We start from the raw sequence: 18,733 nt of genomic DNA, 5'->3' as shown, positions 1-18,733 counted from the left end.
TGGACTGTGGCAGTGAGGCAATGTGGGATAAGTTTTTCCTATGTTGATCAGGGAGCAGGATAGATGCCATCTCCTATTACCATTCTCTCAAGTCAAGTCTGAGTTGTGCGATCTCATTCCAGTTCCTGGGGGACAGTTACTTACGTTACCAAAATCAACCCTCACTTTTGCCACCAATCCCTCCACTCAATGGCAGTCTTAGCAGATAAATGATGGACTGAATGGGCTATGAAGGTTTAAGTACCCCTTCCTCTGGGTGCACACTGGTGGGATGTTGCAGGGAAACCTGTTTCACTGCCAGTGACCAGGATGTGTTCCTGTTGCATGAAGAGAAGGGAGGACTTCCGTATCTACGGCTGTGCATATTACAAAGGGGAGCTCATAGGGCAGGCAGGATGAGCTGAGACCTTTGATTATGACCAGACTTATACAAGGGTATTTCAGAAGTGGTACTTTGAATACAGAAGCTTCGTCTTGTGGTTTGGGTGCTGGCTGCTGCTACAGAAGGTGTGGGGTCAAATGTGAGCTCTGACATAGACTCCTTGAGTGAGCCATGGACTATTCCCATGCCTCGTCCCCAGAACAATGGGGCTATTAATCTTTCCTTTGCCTGTTCAGACTGGAAGCTCCTGGAGCAGGGGTTGTCTCTTACTATGTGTAGGTGCTCCTGCAATACAAATAAATCATAATAGGACAAAGGCACAGCTGAGATGATCTTTTATACAAGAACTTTTATTGATGTTGTGTCAATACAATGAAGTACTGTAGTTTTAGTTCTGAAGAGGCCAGTTTCCGATCACAATCAAAGAGAAGGCATTTTCAACCAATTTTACTATGACAGACTGGATGTAATAGGTATTTTTACAAAACTAAAATCCTCTATATACTAGGTTAGAAAAGAAGATACTAGAGGCAAACTTTAAAAAAAAGTAAGAATTTGTATATAAAAAATGCACACTGTAATGTAGTTTTCATAGTTAAAAATTGACAAACTTCATTCATCCCAACCATTTTTTGTATGTGTGTGACTGATACCAACATCCCAAGTGCTCACAGCCATGACAGAAAATAAACTTTCCTGCTGGCAATATTACATACTTCAAAAGAAATCTTCCTGACAATATCTGGCATTCTGAACACCTTCCCTCCTTCACCCTGTGCATCGTTTCCTAGCCTCCCTGTGTGTGTAATATCCTTGTCATTCAATTACTGTGTAAATGTAACAGGTTATAGAGCTGCAGAAGGGTGATTATGATTTCTGCTCTGCACATGAAGGAAAAGTGAAATTGCAAAATATTTTCTACAGAACTGAATGAGTTAACATTTGCATTTGGTTATAATGTGCATTTCTGTCACTGTTTTTGCCAGCCAGAACCAGAGGATTGAATTAATAACAAAACCAAACCAGGACTGAACGTAGGTTAGAACACAGTATAAATAAGTTGCTTTGTTGAGTAAAAGGCTTAAACTTCCGCCCTTGAGTGAATTTTCAACTGTGCGGAAGTTCCTTACCCTACTGCAGGTAGCATATGTAAGTTACCATCTCTGCCTCTGGCAGTGTTACATGGTACAAGGAGTGAGACCTCTTTGCTCTGAACTGAAGGGGTCTGCTGTATTATCAACTTGAGTTCATTGTGGTTCTCTGCAGGAAAATACATTTAAACTAAGAAGACAGAAGCCCCACGCCGGCACTGTCCTTTCAAGTATGGATATGAAGAGAGGAATTGAGCTTCTCTTCAACTTTTAGGTCTTTACTTTATGGTTCCTATTTCGAATGGGAAATCAAAGAACCGATTACCAAAAGAATCTGGGCCGTGAAGGGCTCTGACATTCTTCTGCCTTCAGGAATTAAAAACATCTGACAGAATTCAAAATATCAGGCCGTATTTGTCTTTGTTAAAAGTTCCAGCGCTTCACAACCTGCTCTTGTAAATCTGAATAAAAACTAAAACAAAGGGGAGGGGAGACCCAATTCCAGAAAGATTCTGTCTGAGATGTTAGTCTATGGAATTTTTTTCTTTAGCTTCCTTCTTTTTGTTTCTTATTTTGTAGTTCAGGGATGGGCGTGTTTGTGTAAATAGAAGCTCTGGATGGCGAGAGACACAAACACAGTGTAGTTTAAAAAAAAATCTGTTTAAATAGTTTTATCTACAATAAATTTGGAGAATAATATTAAGTCACATTCTTTCTCTCTCTCTCCTTCGGCTATATTACTGGCATCATGGACATTTGAGAATAATAAACGCTGGCCTATTGACTGAATGAATTTCAGCTATTTCTTAGGCACATGTCCTTGTAGAAAGGAATTCAGTATATTATATGTGGCTTAACTATCTACCCAGGGTGAGAAGAATCTCTTTAGTAACTTTTAAATGCAATGGTCAGTAGCCATTTTACCTTACCACAAGCTGCAAAGCAACAGGCTTCAATTGTTTCAGTTTGCAAAGGCCAGAGCAGCCACGTGGTCAATAGCTAGGCACACCAAAAGCTGTAATAAACCTTGTAACCCATATTCGGCTCAATGACATTTCAAGCAGTATTGAGGCAAATTGGTAACAACAGGACAAACATGAAATGATTTTTTTTTTTCCTAAGTCACAGAAACCTGCACGCAGACCGGTGCAGCTTTCAGAGATACGTATTGCACTATGCTTGTAAATAACATTGTTGAGTAGATAATAGCACCGTTGCAAAATGAATGCATGGAAAGTTAGAATGAATGCTTTTTTTTTTTAATAAGTTCCCCAAGGGGAAGGAAAAAAAAGTGTACACATCCTGAAAGGTAGACATTAAAAGTAAGTTGTCCATAAATGGCACCTTAAAGAAAGCAGAGCTAAACCTTCCATGAAATCAGCTAGTAGCAATGTAAGCCATGCTTGCAGTGCCATTCTTGGATTGTCAGATGATAAAATGTTCATAAGCCCAAACAAGTCTGAGAGCTACAGAAATATATGTGATAGGACTGGCCCTTTGACTTGCTAATGCAGGAATTAATACAAGGTCAAGGAACATTGTTCATCACAGGGGGTCCCAAATTCCCCAAATGGCTTTGGAGTATATTCGGCACCTATCCTATTGCCAGGTGCTACTAATGATCTTCTTTGTTCCTAAAGATTTTTTCTTAAATATTTACTTATAAAAAGGTGCTTCCGCAAAGTGTTCCCCTTTTGATGACTAAATCCACCCACTCTGATCGAATCCGAGAGACTGATTCAAGCGTCATTAAGATTGAAATGTGGGGAACTGATTGATTGGGAAGGTGATAGTCAAACCACCAGGAATCTCCACTGCTCTAGAGATTTGAGATTGCTTAAAATCCCTGGATTGGCTAACAAATATGCAAAATGGCTTTATTTATTTAACTAGTACTCAACAGCGAGAACACAAGGGCACTTGATTATAAACCAAGAAGGGTCCAGATTCTTCAGCTTTTCTTCTCTGACCTAAAGCACAATGTAGTTGCATAGCTAGATCCTAGCCAGCCTGAGCTAGTTTCTGTGTTTGATGTGCAGTCACAAAGGTAAAATTTATTCCAAAGACACCTCTCCCACTTGCCCCCCCGAAACAACAAAGGCTCCTTTCCCCTTATCCGCTTGACTCCTTGAGTGAACAGTGTGAAGTGAGGTCCTGCGCCAATGACTTGCACGTTCTTCCCAGTGATTTTTCTTTTTTGTATTTCTTTTATTTTTTTAAAAAAATTATTAAAAAAACAAGATAGTTTATGGCTAAAGTGGGTAAAAAGGGGAAACACCCAACAGCTGTTATGTGGGGCAAAGCAGGAAGCCGGAGAAGGAGGAGTGGATGTATTCTGTGGAGTACAGCCCATTGGCTTGGTCCGAGGGCATTTGGACCCAGACTTGGTCATTCTCTTTGAGTTCGAGCACTGCGCTGCCTGAGGCTTGATCCAGGTAGCCTTTTTTGTACTCGTCGTAGGTGTATGTGGCGGGCACATTGTTCTTATAAAGCGCCACCCAGACGTTAGTTCCTTTGACGTGCACGTGGTAGGCAAAATAATAGATGCCGGAGATGGGGCAGGTGAATATCCCAGTAGCTGGATTGTAGGCGTTGTGCCCGTTGTACAAAGTCCTGTCGAATTTGACTGGCATGCCAGAGGCTGGGAACGGGGAGGTCAGGATGGCAGTGAAAGCAGGTGCTATCCGGGCAGAGAGCTCCCCTTTGCCATACTGGGGTTTCCCAGGCTTACCGTTCCCTAACACCGCTCCTTCCACGCCTCCATCCGGCAAGTGCAGCCCAGCGATGCCTGTCTCGTCGAACACCCCTGGTGCCCCGGGGGGACCAGGCGGCCCTGGAGGTCCTGGGGGTCCATTTAATCCACGTGTCCCTGGTATTCCAGGTGGGCCAATGGGTCCTGTAATGCCAGGCTCCCCTACCATCCCCTCCCCTCGAGGGCCTGGGAGGCCAGGTTCCCCTTTCAGCCCTGGTAAGCCTTGTGGCCCCATGGGACCAGAAGGGCCTTGGAGGCCTGGAATACCAGATGGGCCCCTCAGGCCTGGCTGGCCTGGAAATCCTGCATCTCCCTTTGGTCCTAGGCTACCTGTTAACCCTGGCACCCCAGGAACCCCTGTGAACCCTGGTTCTCCTTTTGGCCCCGTGGGGCCCGGTGGTCCCTGTGACCCAGGCAAACCTCTCTCTCCAGGTACCCCTGGTTTCCCTGCAAAGCCGTTTGGCCCTTGGTCTCCACGCATCCCTGGTATTCCTGGGGGCCCAGGCAGCCCAACCTCACCTTTGAGGCCTGGCAGCCCGTATTTGCCTGGCAAACCCATGGAGCCAGGCACCCCGGGGGGTCCAATGACACCCTGCGGACCCTGCTCACCTGCTTCCCCATCTATGCCTGGTTCCCCTTTGTCGCCAATGGCTCCTGGGATCCCAGGTTGCCCACGATCTCCTTTTAAGCCTGGCAAACCTGGTTTCCCATAGCCTGCAGGCCCAGGTAAACCAGGAAGGCCACGGATACCAGGTTCTCCCTTTGGCCCCATGGGGCCTTGCATACCTGGAACTCCCCCGATGCCCGGGATGCCTATTCCATTAATCCCTGGTGGACCCCGTGGACCCATTGGCCCAGGTTCCCCATTGATCCCAGGGGCTCCCGATGGGCCTGTCTCACCTTTCCCCCCTGGAGCACCTGGTAAGCCATCAAACCCTGGTTTCCCAATGCCGTTTGGCCCTGGAGGCCCAGCAGGGCCGGGGGGTCCTCCATTTCCTCGGGGACCCGGAAACCCTGGCTTCCCAATGCCATTTTCACCCTTTAAGCCACGCTCCCCCCGAGGCCCTGGCTCCCCTTTTGGCCCAGGCTCACCCCGAAATCCTGGTAGGCCTGGAGTGCCCTGCATGCCTGGTTTCCCATTGACTGAGATGCCTGCTGGCCCAGGCAATCCTGGCGGGCCAGGAAATCCCCTCTGGCCTTGCTCACCTCTTATGCCGGGTTCACCTTTGAGGCCGGGCATCCCTTTCATACCTGCCTTTCCTGGGAGCCCTGGGATACCTGGTTTGCCAACACCAGAAAATCCAGGGGGGCCAGCAGGGCCTGGCTGGCCGTGAAGTCCGGGTTTCCCAGTGCCTGGTTTTCCTGGATAGCCTGGGGGGCCTGGAGGTCCTCTTGGGCCTGGTTTTCCTGGGGGGCCTGGCTCCCCTTTGAGATCCATCGGCAGGAGCGGTGGCATGTCTGTTAAGAGCAAGAGACACCAAACCCTTACTGGGTAAGTGAGGAAAGGCCTAGTGCTCACCTACTACCAGGAGAAGCAGCACCTCAGTGTCATGAGAGGAGAAGCCATTGTGGCTAGTGCTGGGTGTTAGTGAAGAAGGCACAGCCCAGAGCCTCAGAAGGATTTAGGAGGCTAACGCCAAGTGATTTCAATAGGATTTAGGTTCCTAAATACCTTTTGAGGCTCTGAGCTGTACCGTCTTGAGATATTGCTATAAACCCTCCCGCTGACGTTGGACATTAACATTTGGGAAGCACTTTGAGATGAAAGGCGTGCCGAAAGCCTGGGGATGGGGTATCATTAACTATACACACCCAGAGGCTCCTTTTGCTTTAATGGTAGGTTGTAGCAATGTACGTTAGCACCAGATGAAAAGAGGCCTGTTCAGACACTTTATAATTCATGGCTGAATGACATGGCTAGAAGCAGCTAAAACACATCTCACCGGGTACTTGAACCTTAAATGGGGAGTCAGACCAATTTGCTAAACCAACTATGGGGGAAAAAAAACTGAATAGAGATGAACAATTCAGACTCGCTGTGCTCAAGGTAAAGGCAAAAGGAAAAGAGCGAACCTGTAGCTTTTACTGAGACTAAAGATAGTGGCTTCACGGATGCCCTGCTGTCTAGTTATCAGTGGGGTGGCAAGGCTAATAGATACTATGATATTCTTTGGAGTGTGGGCTAACTCTTGGAAATTTTTGATAGTTTCAGAGGCCCCCTGTGCTTCCACTGATGCTTCATCTGGTGTTGTCATTCTGGCATCTTCATTTGCAAATAGTAACAAGCTAAGATGTTCACCAAATTCACAGATGATGCAAAATCAGTGTTTGGGTTGGAAAAAAAAAAACCCTATGACTTAGAGTTATTATTTCTGTTGATATTATAGTAGCACCTAGAACATCAAACAAGACTAGGCCACCCTCACTGTAACACCTAGAACCCCAACCAAAACTGGGCCCTTCACTGTGCTTAACACCATCCAAACAGCTGGTAAGCGAGGCCATGCTCAAAACCAGCTTACAATCTAAACATATAAAATAGTCATAAAGGAAGGAGTATAATTAAGCCCATCAACAAATGAATAACTGAGGCACAAAGAACTTAAGGCCTAGTGCCTTAAACGTATTCAGATTCGTAAGGCCATTGAAATCAATGGGCATTAGGTGCCTAAATATCTCTGAGGATCGGGACCAAAGTGGCTTGGTCATACAGGAGGGCTTGGCAAAGGTGGGGACTGACTCCACATCTTTTTAGTCCCAGCGCCTTATTCACAAGCCTGACCTTCCTCTAGACATTCATCGAGCCAAGCAGTGACAGTGGAGGCTTCACACACTGCCCCACCCCGATGAGGGTAAGGCCTGTTGTTGCAGCACTATCACTAGAGACAAGCGCATTGGCTAGCCTCCAGGGTCCCTGCTAACCCTTAGTTTCTCCATTACCAGTATGGCCAAGCATGCCAATTAGCATCAGCTGTGAGGGTGATATTTCGGGAGCTGTTTTTACATGTTCCCTAGGACCTGAGGACTCCCCCCACCCCCCTGGCCCCTCCAGTCATTCATACTGGCTACAAAAGAGCCATCAGCTGGTAATGGCTTTCAGTCACTACGGCTCTGGGCTGGACTCAAAAGAGTGTGTTGGCGATGAAAGGCACAGCCAAGATTAACAGTACCTTATCACCAATCCACTGAGTGACTGAGCCACCCTTAAAATCTTGGACTTCTCTAGTTCTATAATGGTTTTCTCTTACTAGGCTGACTACAGAGCTTTAGGATATTTTCTTGGTTTGTCATTTGTGCATTCACGTAAGATGTGTCTGTGTTCATTGGCGCAGTCCTGCTTGCCTATGGAGTGTAGCATTGGAGAGGAAACTTTAAACACACTGAGAATGTAGACAAAGTCAATTGCTGCGAAGGAAATGCAAAAGCAATAGCATCCTGAACTGATTCAGCACAGCTGGGAGTACGTGCCATTTAGAGAATTATAGCGGTTTTGCAAAGGGCCATAGGAAAGAAAGAAAGAAAGAAAAAGGAAAATGCATCAGAAAAGGAGATGGAAGTGTAGGCGCTCCACAGTGTGTCATACTTGCTGCTCACCACAGCTCGGTGCTGTTGGTGTAGGAGCAGAGGAGCCCAGCCATGGCTTCACTTCCCACTTGAGAAGTGGGTGAAAATTTTGACTGGCTCTTGTCCGAGATAGGTTTAATAGAAGAGATACTTGATAGCTACTTATATACGTTTCTAAAAACAAGTTTCAGAGTGATAGCTTTGTTAGTCTGTATCAGCAAAAAGAACAGGAGTGCTTGTGGCACCTTAGAGACTAACAAATTTATTTGAGCATAAACTTTTGTGGGCTAAAGCCCACTTCATGGGATGCATGCAGTGGAAAATACAGTAGGAAGATATATATACACAGAGAACATGAAAAAACAGGTGTTGCCGTACCAACTCTAATGAGGTCCACCTTAATCAATTAGTCTCATTAGAGTTGGTATGGTGACACCCAGGACCCAGGCAGTGTGAGTGCCACTGAAAATCAGCTCGCGTGTCACCTTCGGCACGCGTGCCATAGGTTACCTACCCCCGATCTAGTGGCTCCAACTGAGATCAGGGCATTGTTCGTACACACAGCAGAAGACAATGCTAGCGTGAAGAGCTTGCAATCTAGATGGACAAAGGGTGGGAATGGAGAACTAACTTGCTGAAAGTCACACAGCAGACCCGGGAAAAAAAAAAGAACCAATGACTTCCGGCCCTGTCCAGTGCGTTGTCCTCTGCACCACACTGTCCCTCAGCCAAAGTTGGCTTTGGGTCATGGCTCCTGCTATCAGCCAGGTTCAAACCAGTGACTTGCATTTGCAGAGTACGGCCTTGCACAAAGTTCTCCCACGGCCAGTCATATAAACCACCCAACTGTTTGCTCCTAGTTTATGGACCTGTACATGGGCTACAACCCCAGTAGGGTGCTGTGGGGAGGAAGGAGGAGCATGCAAACTGTGTTTGGTGGTTGGAAGCTGCTGGATGGGACTACGGAATCACATTGCACTGAGGACAGACATGGAACAAACAGAAAATGAAAGAAAGATGCTGTCTTCTGATTGCTTTTCATACTCCGCAAGAGGAGAGTTTTCATTCTCCGCAAGAGAGCTGATCATGGATTCTCTAAGGCCTGCAGCCCCACAAGTCACCGTAGGGAGAGGAGGAAGCTGCATTCCACCCACCCACCATCTGAGAAAAAAGCTTCAAGCTACTCCCACTGCCTTGCTAGAGCCCACTAACCCATGGGCAGACAGATGCTCTGAATGCCAGATGCTGGATGCACAGGTCTAGCTGTCGCTCCTGGCGTTCGGAGGAGTTGTGAATGGTAAAAGCCAAGGGAGGGTCTGGGGTTGCCTGGTTCAATGCTCTGGGCAAAGGAGGTTGAAAAGTTCCAGGAGAGGGAGGGTAAAAGAGAAGTGAGTGCTGGAGAGAAACAGACTCTGTGTTGAGAACAGAGCCAGGTCCATCCCCTGGAGACTGAGGAGTCAGTGTGCTGAGTGAGGACATAAAAGCAAGGAAACCGTGGGGCTGGCTGGATCTGCCAACACTGGGAGATTTTGCTCAGTCAATGGGGAAAGATTACATGAGATTTAAGGCACAGGCGGTAAAAATAATAAAGGCAGCAGACAAGGCCCCAGCTAAGTATCAAAGGGGGCTTTTCCTTTAAGCACAACAATTAGCACTGGGCATTTCAACCAAGTCTGGCAATGTGGTTATTTTTCTTTCGTTAATGGAAACATAGTCAGAGCTTAGGCTTTACTGAGCTTATCTGCATATCAAAGACTTGCCCACATCCTCTGCTCTAATAGAGGTCACATGGTTATCTTGATTAAGGAAATACTTGTCTATCAAGACATCGCCACTGGATTTCTGCAGCCGAGAAAAAAGAAAGAAAGATTTAAACCGTGTGCTTAAGCAGATTTCTGGAAAATATCTTCCCGGGAAAATTATTTCAATATGTGTTTTTTTCCTTTTCTTCTTGTGCTGGATGCTATGGTTTGTAAGAATTAGTTTTCTAGGTCATTTCGCATGGAATCAAAACATGGAGATACAGCTTAGCCCATGAAGGAGGGGACAGGAAAAAAAAAAACCTCACCAAAAGAAAAAGCCAGATGTGAGTTGCCAGCTTGTAGGCAGCCAAGAAAGCAGACAGGAAAACCAAACCGGGGACGTTAGCACAGAGAAATTGGGACATTAGAGCCCCAACGGTATCCAATTTCAGGAGACTGTGTCTTACCACAGACGCATGTCTCGGAGAGGCTGCATTTCACAGAAATAGCAAGGGGTTATATGCTCCCCTCTGTATATGAGCAAAACTACCATGAATGCTAATGGAAACAGCCACCTGGGAGTCTGAGAAGGAAAACAATTGACAGAGCCTGTACAGAAGGTCTTGCCTCAGATCCAGAGGGAAGGTTTCAACCTAATTCCAGAACAAAGGAATTTTCAGCTCAATGGTCCATCTAGCTTGGTCTCTGACAGTGGCCAGCGTCAGCTGCTTCAGAGGAAGATGCAAGAAATTTAATAATGGCCTGTGATGGAATAATGTGCCAATGAAAAGGAGTTTCTTCCTGACCTCAAGCAGACAGGGTTTGGCCTATGCCCTGAACTAGGAGAGCTGACACATCCCTGATGAATTGTCATCCTAGTTACTATACCTGTGGGGGGATCTGATATTCATAACAATGGCTAATCCTTTTTTTTTTTTTGAATGTTGCTGAGCTGTTGGCCTCAGTAATGCCACGTGACAGTGAGTTTCACAGGCTAATTATGTACATGGTAGCATGGGCTAATGGTTATCTAGTCCACCATCCCATCTTTAGCTGTGGTCAGCACCTGATAAGGTGTGGGAAAAAAAACCACCGTTAATGCTCACTGCCTTTCCTCTCCAGTGGAAATACAGTTAACTCCTATGGCCAAACAATGGTGGTAATTTCTGGAGACCTTGTACAAGGCAGCAACAGTCTTCCCACCTTGAACACACCATCCCTATGTTCTCTCTGCACTCACTCTTCTCTGTCTTCATGCCATGGAATTACTCAACCCTTCCTCATGCTGTGGGGGCAGCCCAAAGAGTTCACCCTAGGAAGCAGTGCCTTTCCCTTGGCCTACCAGCCCCCACCTTAGGGCAGTTTACAACAAAGACACTTTCAGCTTCAGCTGGGGTTGCCAGGGAATATGAACAGGGCATAGGACACCACGCAACAAATCCCAGTGGCTACCAGAGAGGTTGGCAGCATTACATTCTAAATCAGTAGCCCCCATCCAAACGTTCGGTGTTGAGTGACCTGGAAAATGCAGATCAATCCAGAGAAGATTCCAAAACATATCAAACAGGTTTCTTACGTTCAGATAACCTCGTCTTCAAAATCCTTAATGAGCTCTCCCATGTGTCATACATTAGGACTTTGTTCTTGAACATGTAGTGGTTCTAAGACTTTCTCTTGCTCATGTGGCCTGTGGAGACTCTTCTCGGCAGCTTATTGTGGAGATTTCCTTACTTGCCCAGGATTTTTTTGCCTATGGCTGGATAAACTTCTGCCTGGTTTCCTTTCATTTCTGCTGGCCTTGAAGTTCTCTCCAGGCTTTTCATTTTCTTCCAGAGGCCGGAGCTCAGCAGATCACAGGGAGCAACAGAGCACCATGAGGGTCCTTACAGACTTAGGAGGGGAAGAACGAACGGATGGAGCTTAATGGGATTAAAGTTGGAAGGGAACATATTATAAAAATAATCGTCTTGGCAAGGGAAGTTTCACATTTATCAGGACATGAGGGAGCTGCTGAGATGTTAACTGGAGGCCTCTTGACTTCATATGAGCAACCACTCTACAAGGTGTGCACTGTATTTTCTGTAAACATTTCTGTAAACATAAAATAGGTGAAAGTTCTGGGATTAGCAGCTTCTGAAGACCACAGGGTAGGTCTTGCTCCATGCAGCAGGAGCCTGTGTGTTCTCCCCAACTGTCCTGCTGTTAATATGACTCTGGAGGAGCCACCTTTAAGGGAAATGGGGAAACTCAGTCTCTGTGGCCCATTCCCACACCTTGGGCTCCTTACCCAGCCTCAGATGGGGAAAAAATTATAGGGATTGTTTCTGTGGTTTAGACACTTGCCCTTGGACCTGGGCGGAGAACCTACAAACTCATTTCATAGAAAGGCCACTGAACAATTGCCAGATGGTAGCAACTGTTTGGTCGCTGTGTGGGAGGGGTGAGGACTGACCACTCCCAGCAGACAAAGGCAGGACCCTGGTCAGTAGCTGAACGAAGGGGCTCATTGGCTCTCTGACTCAGTGAGGAGCTAGGGAAGATGTGGGGGTGCTCTGAGAAGGCAGTGCTACCTATGGGGGATCAAGGACACATCCCCTTTCCCCACCAGGATGGGAAACAGGCGCTCCTGGCTTAGTCTGATATATACACACATAAGCAAGGCAGAAGGCTGCGGTGTGTAATCAGCCATGGTGAGCCAGCAACAGGCTCTGGCTTAACTAATGCTTTATTCCATGTACAGTCAGGGATCTCTGCTCCTCAGTGCGAGGCGCTGCACATGCACACACACGCCAAGTGAAGCAATAGTGCCCTGCCCCAAAGCCCTTACACTCCTGTGCTTCCACCTCTGCATAGAGACCAAGTTCAGTCAGAGTTTTGGCTCTTTCACGCAAAGCTGCCTTTAAATCCAGGCCTAGGACACGAACAGGCTCCTCTCACGTGGCTCTGTTACAGCTGGGCCGAATTGGGACAAAGTGATGCCTAAGCAGCCCTTCAAGTGATTGAAGTGCCCAAAGAGGCACACGTGCCCAGGATCACAAGGTGAGCTGGAGTCAGAGCCTGGACTGAAACCAAGGCAGCCAGCTGCCTGCTCTAACCACTGGGCCTGCGCATGGTTTGTCACCCACTGCCAACAGGTGGCAAGGGCTCCTTGTATTTTTGGCTCTGAGGGGCAGGGAGCAACATTTGTCTGTTGTAACATGAGGCCCAGACACAGCAGAGGTGGAGAAGTCACTGGCAGCAGCTAGCGTGTAAATCTGGTCCCCAGTCACTCCTGGGAGGATGGCTCTTTCCCAAGCGCAGTGTGTTGCTTGGTGCAGGACTCACTGAGCTCAGCAGCAATTCCAGACACCAGCGGGCTTGAGGCACAGATTTCTACGGTAAACATGAGCCCCAAAGAAAATAAAAAGGAAGCTGATACTCTGCTAGTCAAGCTTGGGTCAGCATTTTACTGACATGAAAGGATAAGGAGGCTTTTGGGGGTTAAGCAGTTTGGTTTTAAAACTGCTCAGTTCCCATTAAATCCCACTGGTGCAAGAGCACCAGAGAGAGTCTGGGCATTTAGGGACCCTGCAGCTGCTGGAGAACTGAAGGGGGAAGAGCCAGACCAAAATGAGAACAATAGGTCTGATTGGTATTTTGTCATTTGCACAACAGAAATGATACGAAGAAACCCCGTGGGGATAGTTGGGTTCCAGATAACCCTGCTTCTGAGCGCTACACAAACATGCAAGCGCTAGGTGAATAATACAGCCTGCTGCTCTGGCTGATGGCTTCTAAACCACAGCCCCCAGGGAGCACCGCGAGAAGGGTCACAAACTATTTAAATAGGTGTTACCCTGTTCCGCTACAATACAAGAGCCAAGGGAAATTGTCTTTTCTCCTGCACTCTAGGTAACCTTCAAATGCACAGCTAGCCGCCTTAGCAGGCTGTAGTGGGCTCTGAAGCCATTAATACAGGGCCCTTGTGTGTATTTAATACCCATGGCTGTTGCTCACTTTTGTCCTATAATAATGGGAAAGGTTTGGAGCAGAAGGCAAAGTCCAGGCTGGCGCTCCGTTAGTAAACCCTGCACAGCAACAAAGAGACCACCGCAATCTGTCCTTATGCATAGCTGTGTTTTTAAAGTTCCCTTTGCTGGTTTAAAACATTTTTTTTTTAAATTGCACCAATAGTTAACATTTTAGCAGTTTTTAGTGCCACCCACCCGGCTCAGAACAACATACGGTCTCGGAGACAACACAGCATCTCTGGAGAGTGGTGTTTGCAAATCTGCTACCAATGCAGGAGGGCACAGTGCTAAGCAGGTTATAAAAACTGAGCTAGAGCTATATCTGGGGCTAGACAGACTGGCCCAGATCCTCACAGGGATTTAGGTGCCCAAATACCTTTGAGGATTGGGCTCTAGTTGTGAGAACTACCTCCTCCGATGCTATGGCTCATTGGGCTTGCATCGTAATGTGCTCCTTGGGACGACTCAAACTAGGAGGAAGCTGAATGACCTGAACAGAATCAAATTTCCTATGCCAGGGGGAAGGCGCTGGAATCACCATGGAGACTCAAATTATCCATTCAGCTAGATTTTGGGGGGCAGGGGGTCTACAGTCGAGCCTCATCCTTGGGGATCCAGCCTTTCACTTACACCATCACCCCAGGAAAGAGGCCTCCCCTCCCCTCGGGGTATTAACTAACATTCAGGGAGCAAAATGTTTGGTTTTTACCCCCTTTGCAATTTAGAAAAGCAACTTGGCTTTTTAGAACGGTAATTCCTGACATTTTCACTAGGTGGCACCAGCAAGCTAGGAATCCTGCCTGCAATAGCTCAGTCGCCCAGGCCACTCAGGCCTTTGCTTAGCCCTGAAACCCATCCTGGGGGGTGCATTGTTAGCCCCTCTCTCCTGAAAGCTCTTCAGGGCCAATTGCATACAGGGACCGTCTGGAGCTGAGCGGGATCCTCCCCTGGCTACGCATCAGGCGCTTTAACCGGGGGGTGGGGGGAGAGCTTTCCAGGCCCTGCCACAGCATCGCCTTGCTGCGGACCGGGGGAACTGGGCGCTGAGTGGGGCAGTGACTCGCCCATGGCACAGCCAGAGCCAGGACTCAGGAATCCTGATTCCTTCTTTATCCCAAACCATCCTCCCCGCCCCACGCAGCCTCCCAGGCAGCAGTGCAACTGCAGGGCGAGGCGACGCGGACAGTCCGAAGCGGCCAGCAGCGCGGTGCCGGACCCAGCCAGCTCTCACTGACTGGTGCCAGAGATGGAGCTCTGAGTGGCGTGGTCCCCTGCCACACCCTTTGGGTGGCTCCCGAGGGGAAAAGTGACAAAGAGTCCTGGGGCACCTCATAGACTAACAGACGTATTGGCGCATAAGCTTTTGTGGGTGAATACCCACTTCGTCGGATGTGGGTGAATACTCACTTCGTCACCCACGAAAGCTCATGCTCCAATACATCTGTTAGTCTATAAGGTGCCCCAGGACTGTCGCTTTTTACAGCTCCAGACTAACCCGGCTCCCCCTCTGATACCCGAGGGAAAAGTGACGCGTGAAACTGGAAAAAAAGTCAGTTTGCTTTTGGTTAAAAAAAAATAAAAATTGTAAAATGCTGGAAATGAACTAAACCCTTTCGTTTGACCCAACCCCATTTTTTCCCCTTTTGTTTGGAGCTGCGAGAGAACCCAAACCTCCGTCAGCCGCTCAGATCTACTGAGGAGCCAGAGGGCCTGTCTAGCAGCATGACTAACCCTGGGTTCAGGGAAGAAAGCTGGGGGGGGAGAGGACAAGCGAGCGCATAGCCACATCCCAGCTGGCAATCACTAATTATTCTGGAAGAGTCACCACGTTCTACCCACACTCGCGGCCCCATTGGGCTGGGTGCCTTAGGGACTCGTGGGCAGAGAAGTGCCTGCCTTGGAGAGCTCACGATCTAAGCAGAGGAAATGGTGGTCCCCTGGCAGGCATCACCAGCGGGCAGGTGGCACCCACAGGTGGGGTCATTTCAGGCCCGCTCTGAGCCACTGATTGGAGGCTTGAAGTGCCAAGGCCAGTCAGCATGTGTGGCTCCCGGCGTAGGTGCCGGCTCGTGCTGGAGCTGGGAGGGCAGGGGCAGCAGCCTCCCTTTTGAGCCCTGGTTTGGAGCCTGCTGTCTGAACCTGCCGGCAGGGACTAGCTTCCAGCTGGGCACGTGTGCTCTAGTGGAGCAGACACCGGAGTAAGAATCAGGCAACCTGGGTTCTGGCCCCACTTGTGGCTGGTCCCTTCCCTGCTGTGACTGGAAGCTCCTCAATGCAGGGACTGTTTCTTGCTGAGTGGAGACGCAGCTGAACTGGGCACGCCCGTAATGCACCTACTAATACAACTCTTCCGTCAAAGCAAAGCGGCGGCAGCATCCCCCAGGCACGACAGGGTAAAACCACAGGTGCATTTTGCCATGTCCCAAAGCCTCAAGCCGAGCACGAGCCCTGTGGGCAGGCGCTGCAGACCCAGGGACAAGCTACCAGTTCAGCGTGTGGGGTTGGAGCACACCTGGCTGACTCGGCAGCCTTTGAACCAGGAGGCTGCACTGGCACATGCTTGATGCTGCAGCTCTGACAGTCAGTTTCCAGCAGGAAAGCCGCTGCCATGCGTAAGCCTCAAATCCTGCCGGCACCCACCAGGGATAAAAGGTGGGGGGGCGAGAGGAGACGATGGGGACTAGCCGCCCCCTTCCGGCTCCTTCCACCAGCAGTTAGCATGGCCATCAGATCCCAGTGGGAAAGGTCCGTGCCCGGCAGCTTTCCCAAGGACAGAAAAGGACGGAGGCTCCTCTCCTTTGTACGCTGGTGTCACAAAAAGAGGGACTTCATTGGTCCAGGGCTGTGCTGTGTCCTACCCTGACCCTGCCCAGAAATGCAAACTCCTCCCCTTTCATAAGAACGGCCATACTGGGTCAGACCAATGGTCCAGCTAGCCCAGTGTCCTGTCTCGGCCAGTGGCCAATGCCAGATGCTTCAGAGGGAATGAACAGAACAGGGCAATTACCAAGTGATCCAGCCTCTGCTGTCCAGTCCCAGCATCTGTCTGTCAGAGATTTAGGGACACCCACAGCATACAGTTACATCCCTGACCACCTTGGCTAATAGCTAAATTCATAGAGGATAGGTCCATCAATGGCTAATTCTTCTTTGAACCCAGTTAGACTTTTTGCCTCCACAACATCCCCAGGCAAGGAGTTCCACAGGTTGGCTGTGCGTTGTGTGAAGAAATACTTCCTTTTGTTTGTTTTAAACCTGCAGCCTGTTAATTTCATTGGGTGACCCCTGGTTCTTGTGTTGTGTGATGGGGTAGGTAACTTTCCCCTGCCCCTTCCCAACTATGCAAATTCCTGACCTCTCTCAGCTGTGTGAGCTCTTCCCCCAGCTGTCCAATACTCCCCCTACCCCCCATAGCCAGCTCCCATTTCTGGTGTTGGGGATTTATCAGAGCAACCCCTGAGTTTTTAATAAATATTCTCAAATGTGGCCTGGCTGAAAAAAATGATGCTTCATTATGCCCATTTCCTGCCCCCTCCTGGGTGGAAATAGCCACATACAAAGCTTGGGCCACTTTGAAAACAGCTTTAGTGAGAGTTTTGTAAAGCTACAGGCAGCAGGGCAGGAAGAGTGCATGTACCAGGGAGGCAGGGGTCATGAGATCTCCTGCTCCTTGGCTTGCCTGGGACCTCTGGGTCTAGCAACCCCCCTCTCCAGCCTCACCTCAAGGCTACTGCTGCCACTACAACACTCTGCGGATAATAGGGCCATGCAGTCTGCAATGCCAAGCAGAGCAAAATGGCCTCCTCGGACCCTGGAGTCCGGTGACATCAGAGAAGGCGAGGCAGAGGCCAGGCTTGTGCAGTCTGGCAAACTCAGATGCAGCTTTCGCTGCGTCCACCAAAGACTAATGGTGATGGCAGCCCGGTCCCTTCTTTCACTCCTCCTGTCGTTATGTTTCGGGGCTAGGAGGTATTTCATCGCCTTATTACTTGGTCTTTGGGTTTCCCTAGCAGCCGGCAGCCCCAGCCCTGACCCGGGACTCTGCTGAGCCAGGTCGCTGTGCAAACAGAACAGAAAGACAGTCCCTGCCTGAAGAGCTCGCCAGTTTGTGGAGTCTCTCACGGCCTCATTTTCTGGTCCCTCGCACACTGCGCCCTTGTCTTGTTCTCACATGTCCCATGTACTGTCCCCCCCGCCCAGGCAGGCTATGATCTCTAAGCACTGGGTTACTGAAAGCCCAGAACCCTCTCCCTGTGAGGTACCACGGTGTTACTGTCCCCCCTTTTAACAACTGGGGAAATCGAGGCATGGTGCCCTCGAGTGACTCATCCTCAGCCACACGCAGGGTCAGTGTCAGGAATGGGAACAGGATCCAGGCATCCTGACTCCCAGTGCCAAGCTCTGACCACTAGATTGTCATCTTGGTTTTATTCAATAAGTGGAGTATTGGCGGGATTAGGGGCAGTAGGGTCTATAAATAACCCTCAGCCAGGAGCTAAAGGAGTATTTTTTTCTCTTTGTGGGTGTTATATAAAGCAGGATTTACCAAAGCACCAGCAAATCCTGTATGTGTTACTTACGCTGTTGGGTAAGACAGACAGATGTAGGGGAACGTGCCCATCACCGGGGCATCTGCCTTCATCACAGTGACCCTGCAAGCCAAATACCTCTCTCCTTGACAGAGTCACACCTCTCAACAGCCACGAGGACTGACGCAGCCTCTGGCCTCTTCTGGGCCTTCACTGCAGTTCTTGCTTGCCATAATCTGCTCTCTCGCTCTTACAAAGCTCACGTTAGGATGGCCAGTTAGGTGAGCTCAGAGGACTGTCTGTCACTTGATCCCTCAGAGCAGCAGTGTCATTCAGTGGATAGCACCTTGGCCTGGGATGCAGGAGATGTAGGGTCTATCCCTTACTCTGCCACTGGCTTAATGTGTGACCTTGGGCAAGTCAGTTCCTCTGTGCCTCAGTTTCCCCACCCACATTCATGCAGCACTTAGCACTGTAGGTACTACTACCAATGACAACTCTGTCTTGTATGTGGCTAGAGTACATAGGAAAAAAAACCCAGCAAAGAGATATTTGACTCCAGTCCCATTGGCAGCTAAAACGTTCCTTTTTGGTGGGGCTGCCTGTAGAGTTTCTGTCTCTGGCTGGGATTCAGAGAACAGACTCCCAGCAGCTAGAGGGGCG

General features: G+C 48.9%; 1 protein-coding gene across 2 annotated transcripts in view; it reads right to left on the bottom strand.

Moving 5' to 3' along the window:
• Positions 1 to 2,059: 2,059 nt before the first annotated feature.
• Positions 2,060 to 18,733, bottom strand: part of COL8A2 (collagen type VIII alpha 2 chain) — a 139,109-nt gene continuing 122,435 nt past the window's right edge. For both annotated transcript variants that reach the window (XM_050932554.1, XM_050932555.1), the window contains exon 3: positions 2,060 to 5,683. In XM_050932554.1, the coding sequence (XP_050788511.1) occupies positions 3,762 to 5,683 (1,922 nt within the window). In that variant the 3' untranslated portion in view covers positions 2,060 to 3,761. The remainder of the gene's footprint in view (positions 5,684 to 18,733) is intronic.

The sequence above is a fragment of the Gopherus flavomarginatus genome, chromosome 22 (assembly GCF_025201925.1).
Source record: "Gopherus flavomarginatus isolate rGopFla2 chromosome 22, rGopFla2.mat.asm, whole genome shotgun sequence".
In the NCBI taxonomy this organism is placed as follows: domain Eukaryota; kingdom Metazoa; phylum Chordata; order Testudines; family Testudinidae; genus Gopherus; species Gopherus flavomarginatus.
The sequence above is the reverse complement of the archived record's forward strand: the minus strand, read 5'-3'. Positions and strand labels throughout refer to the sequence as shown.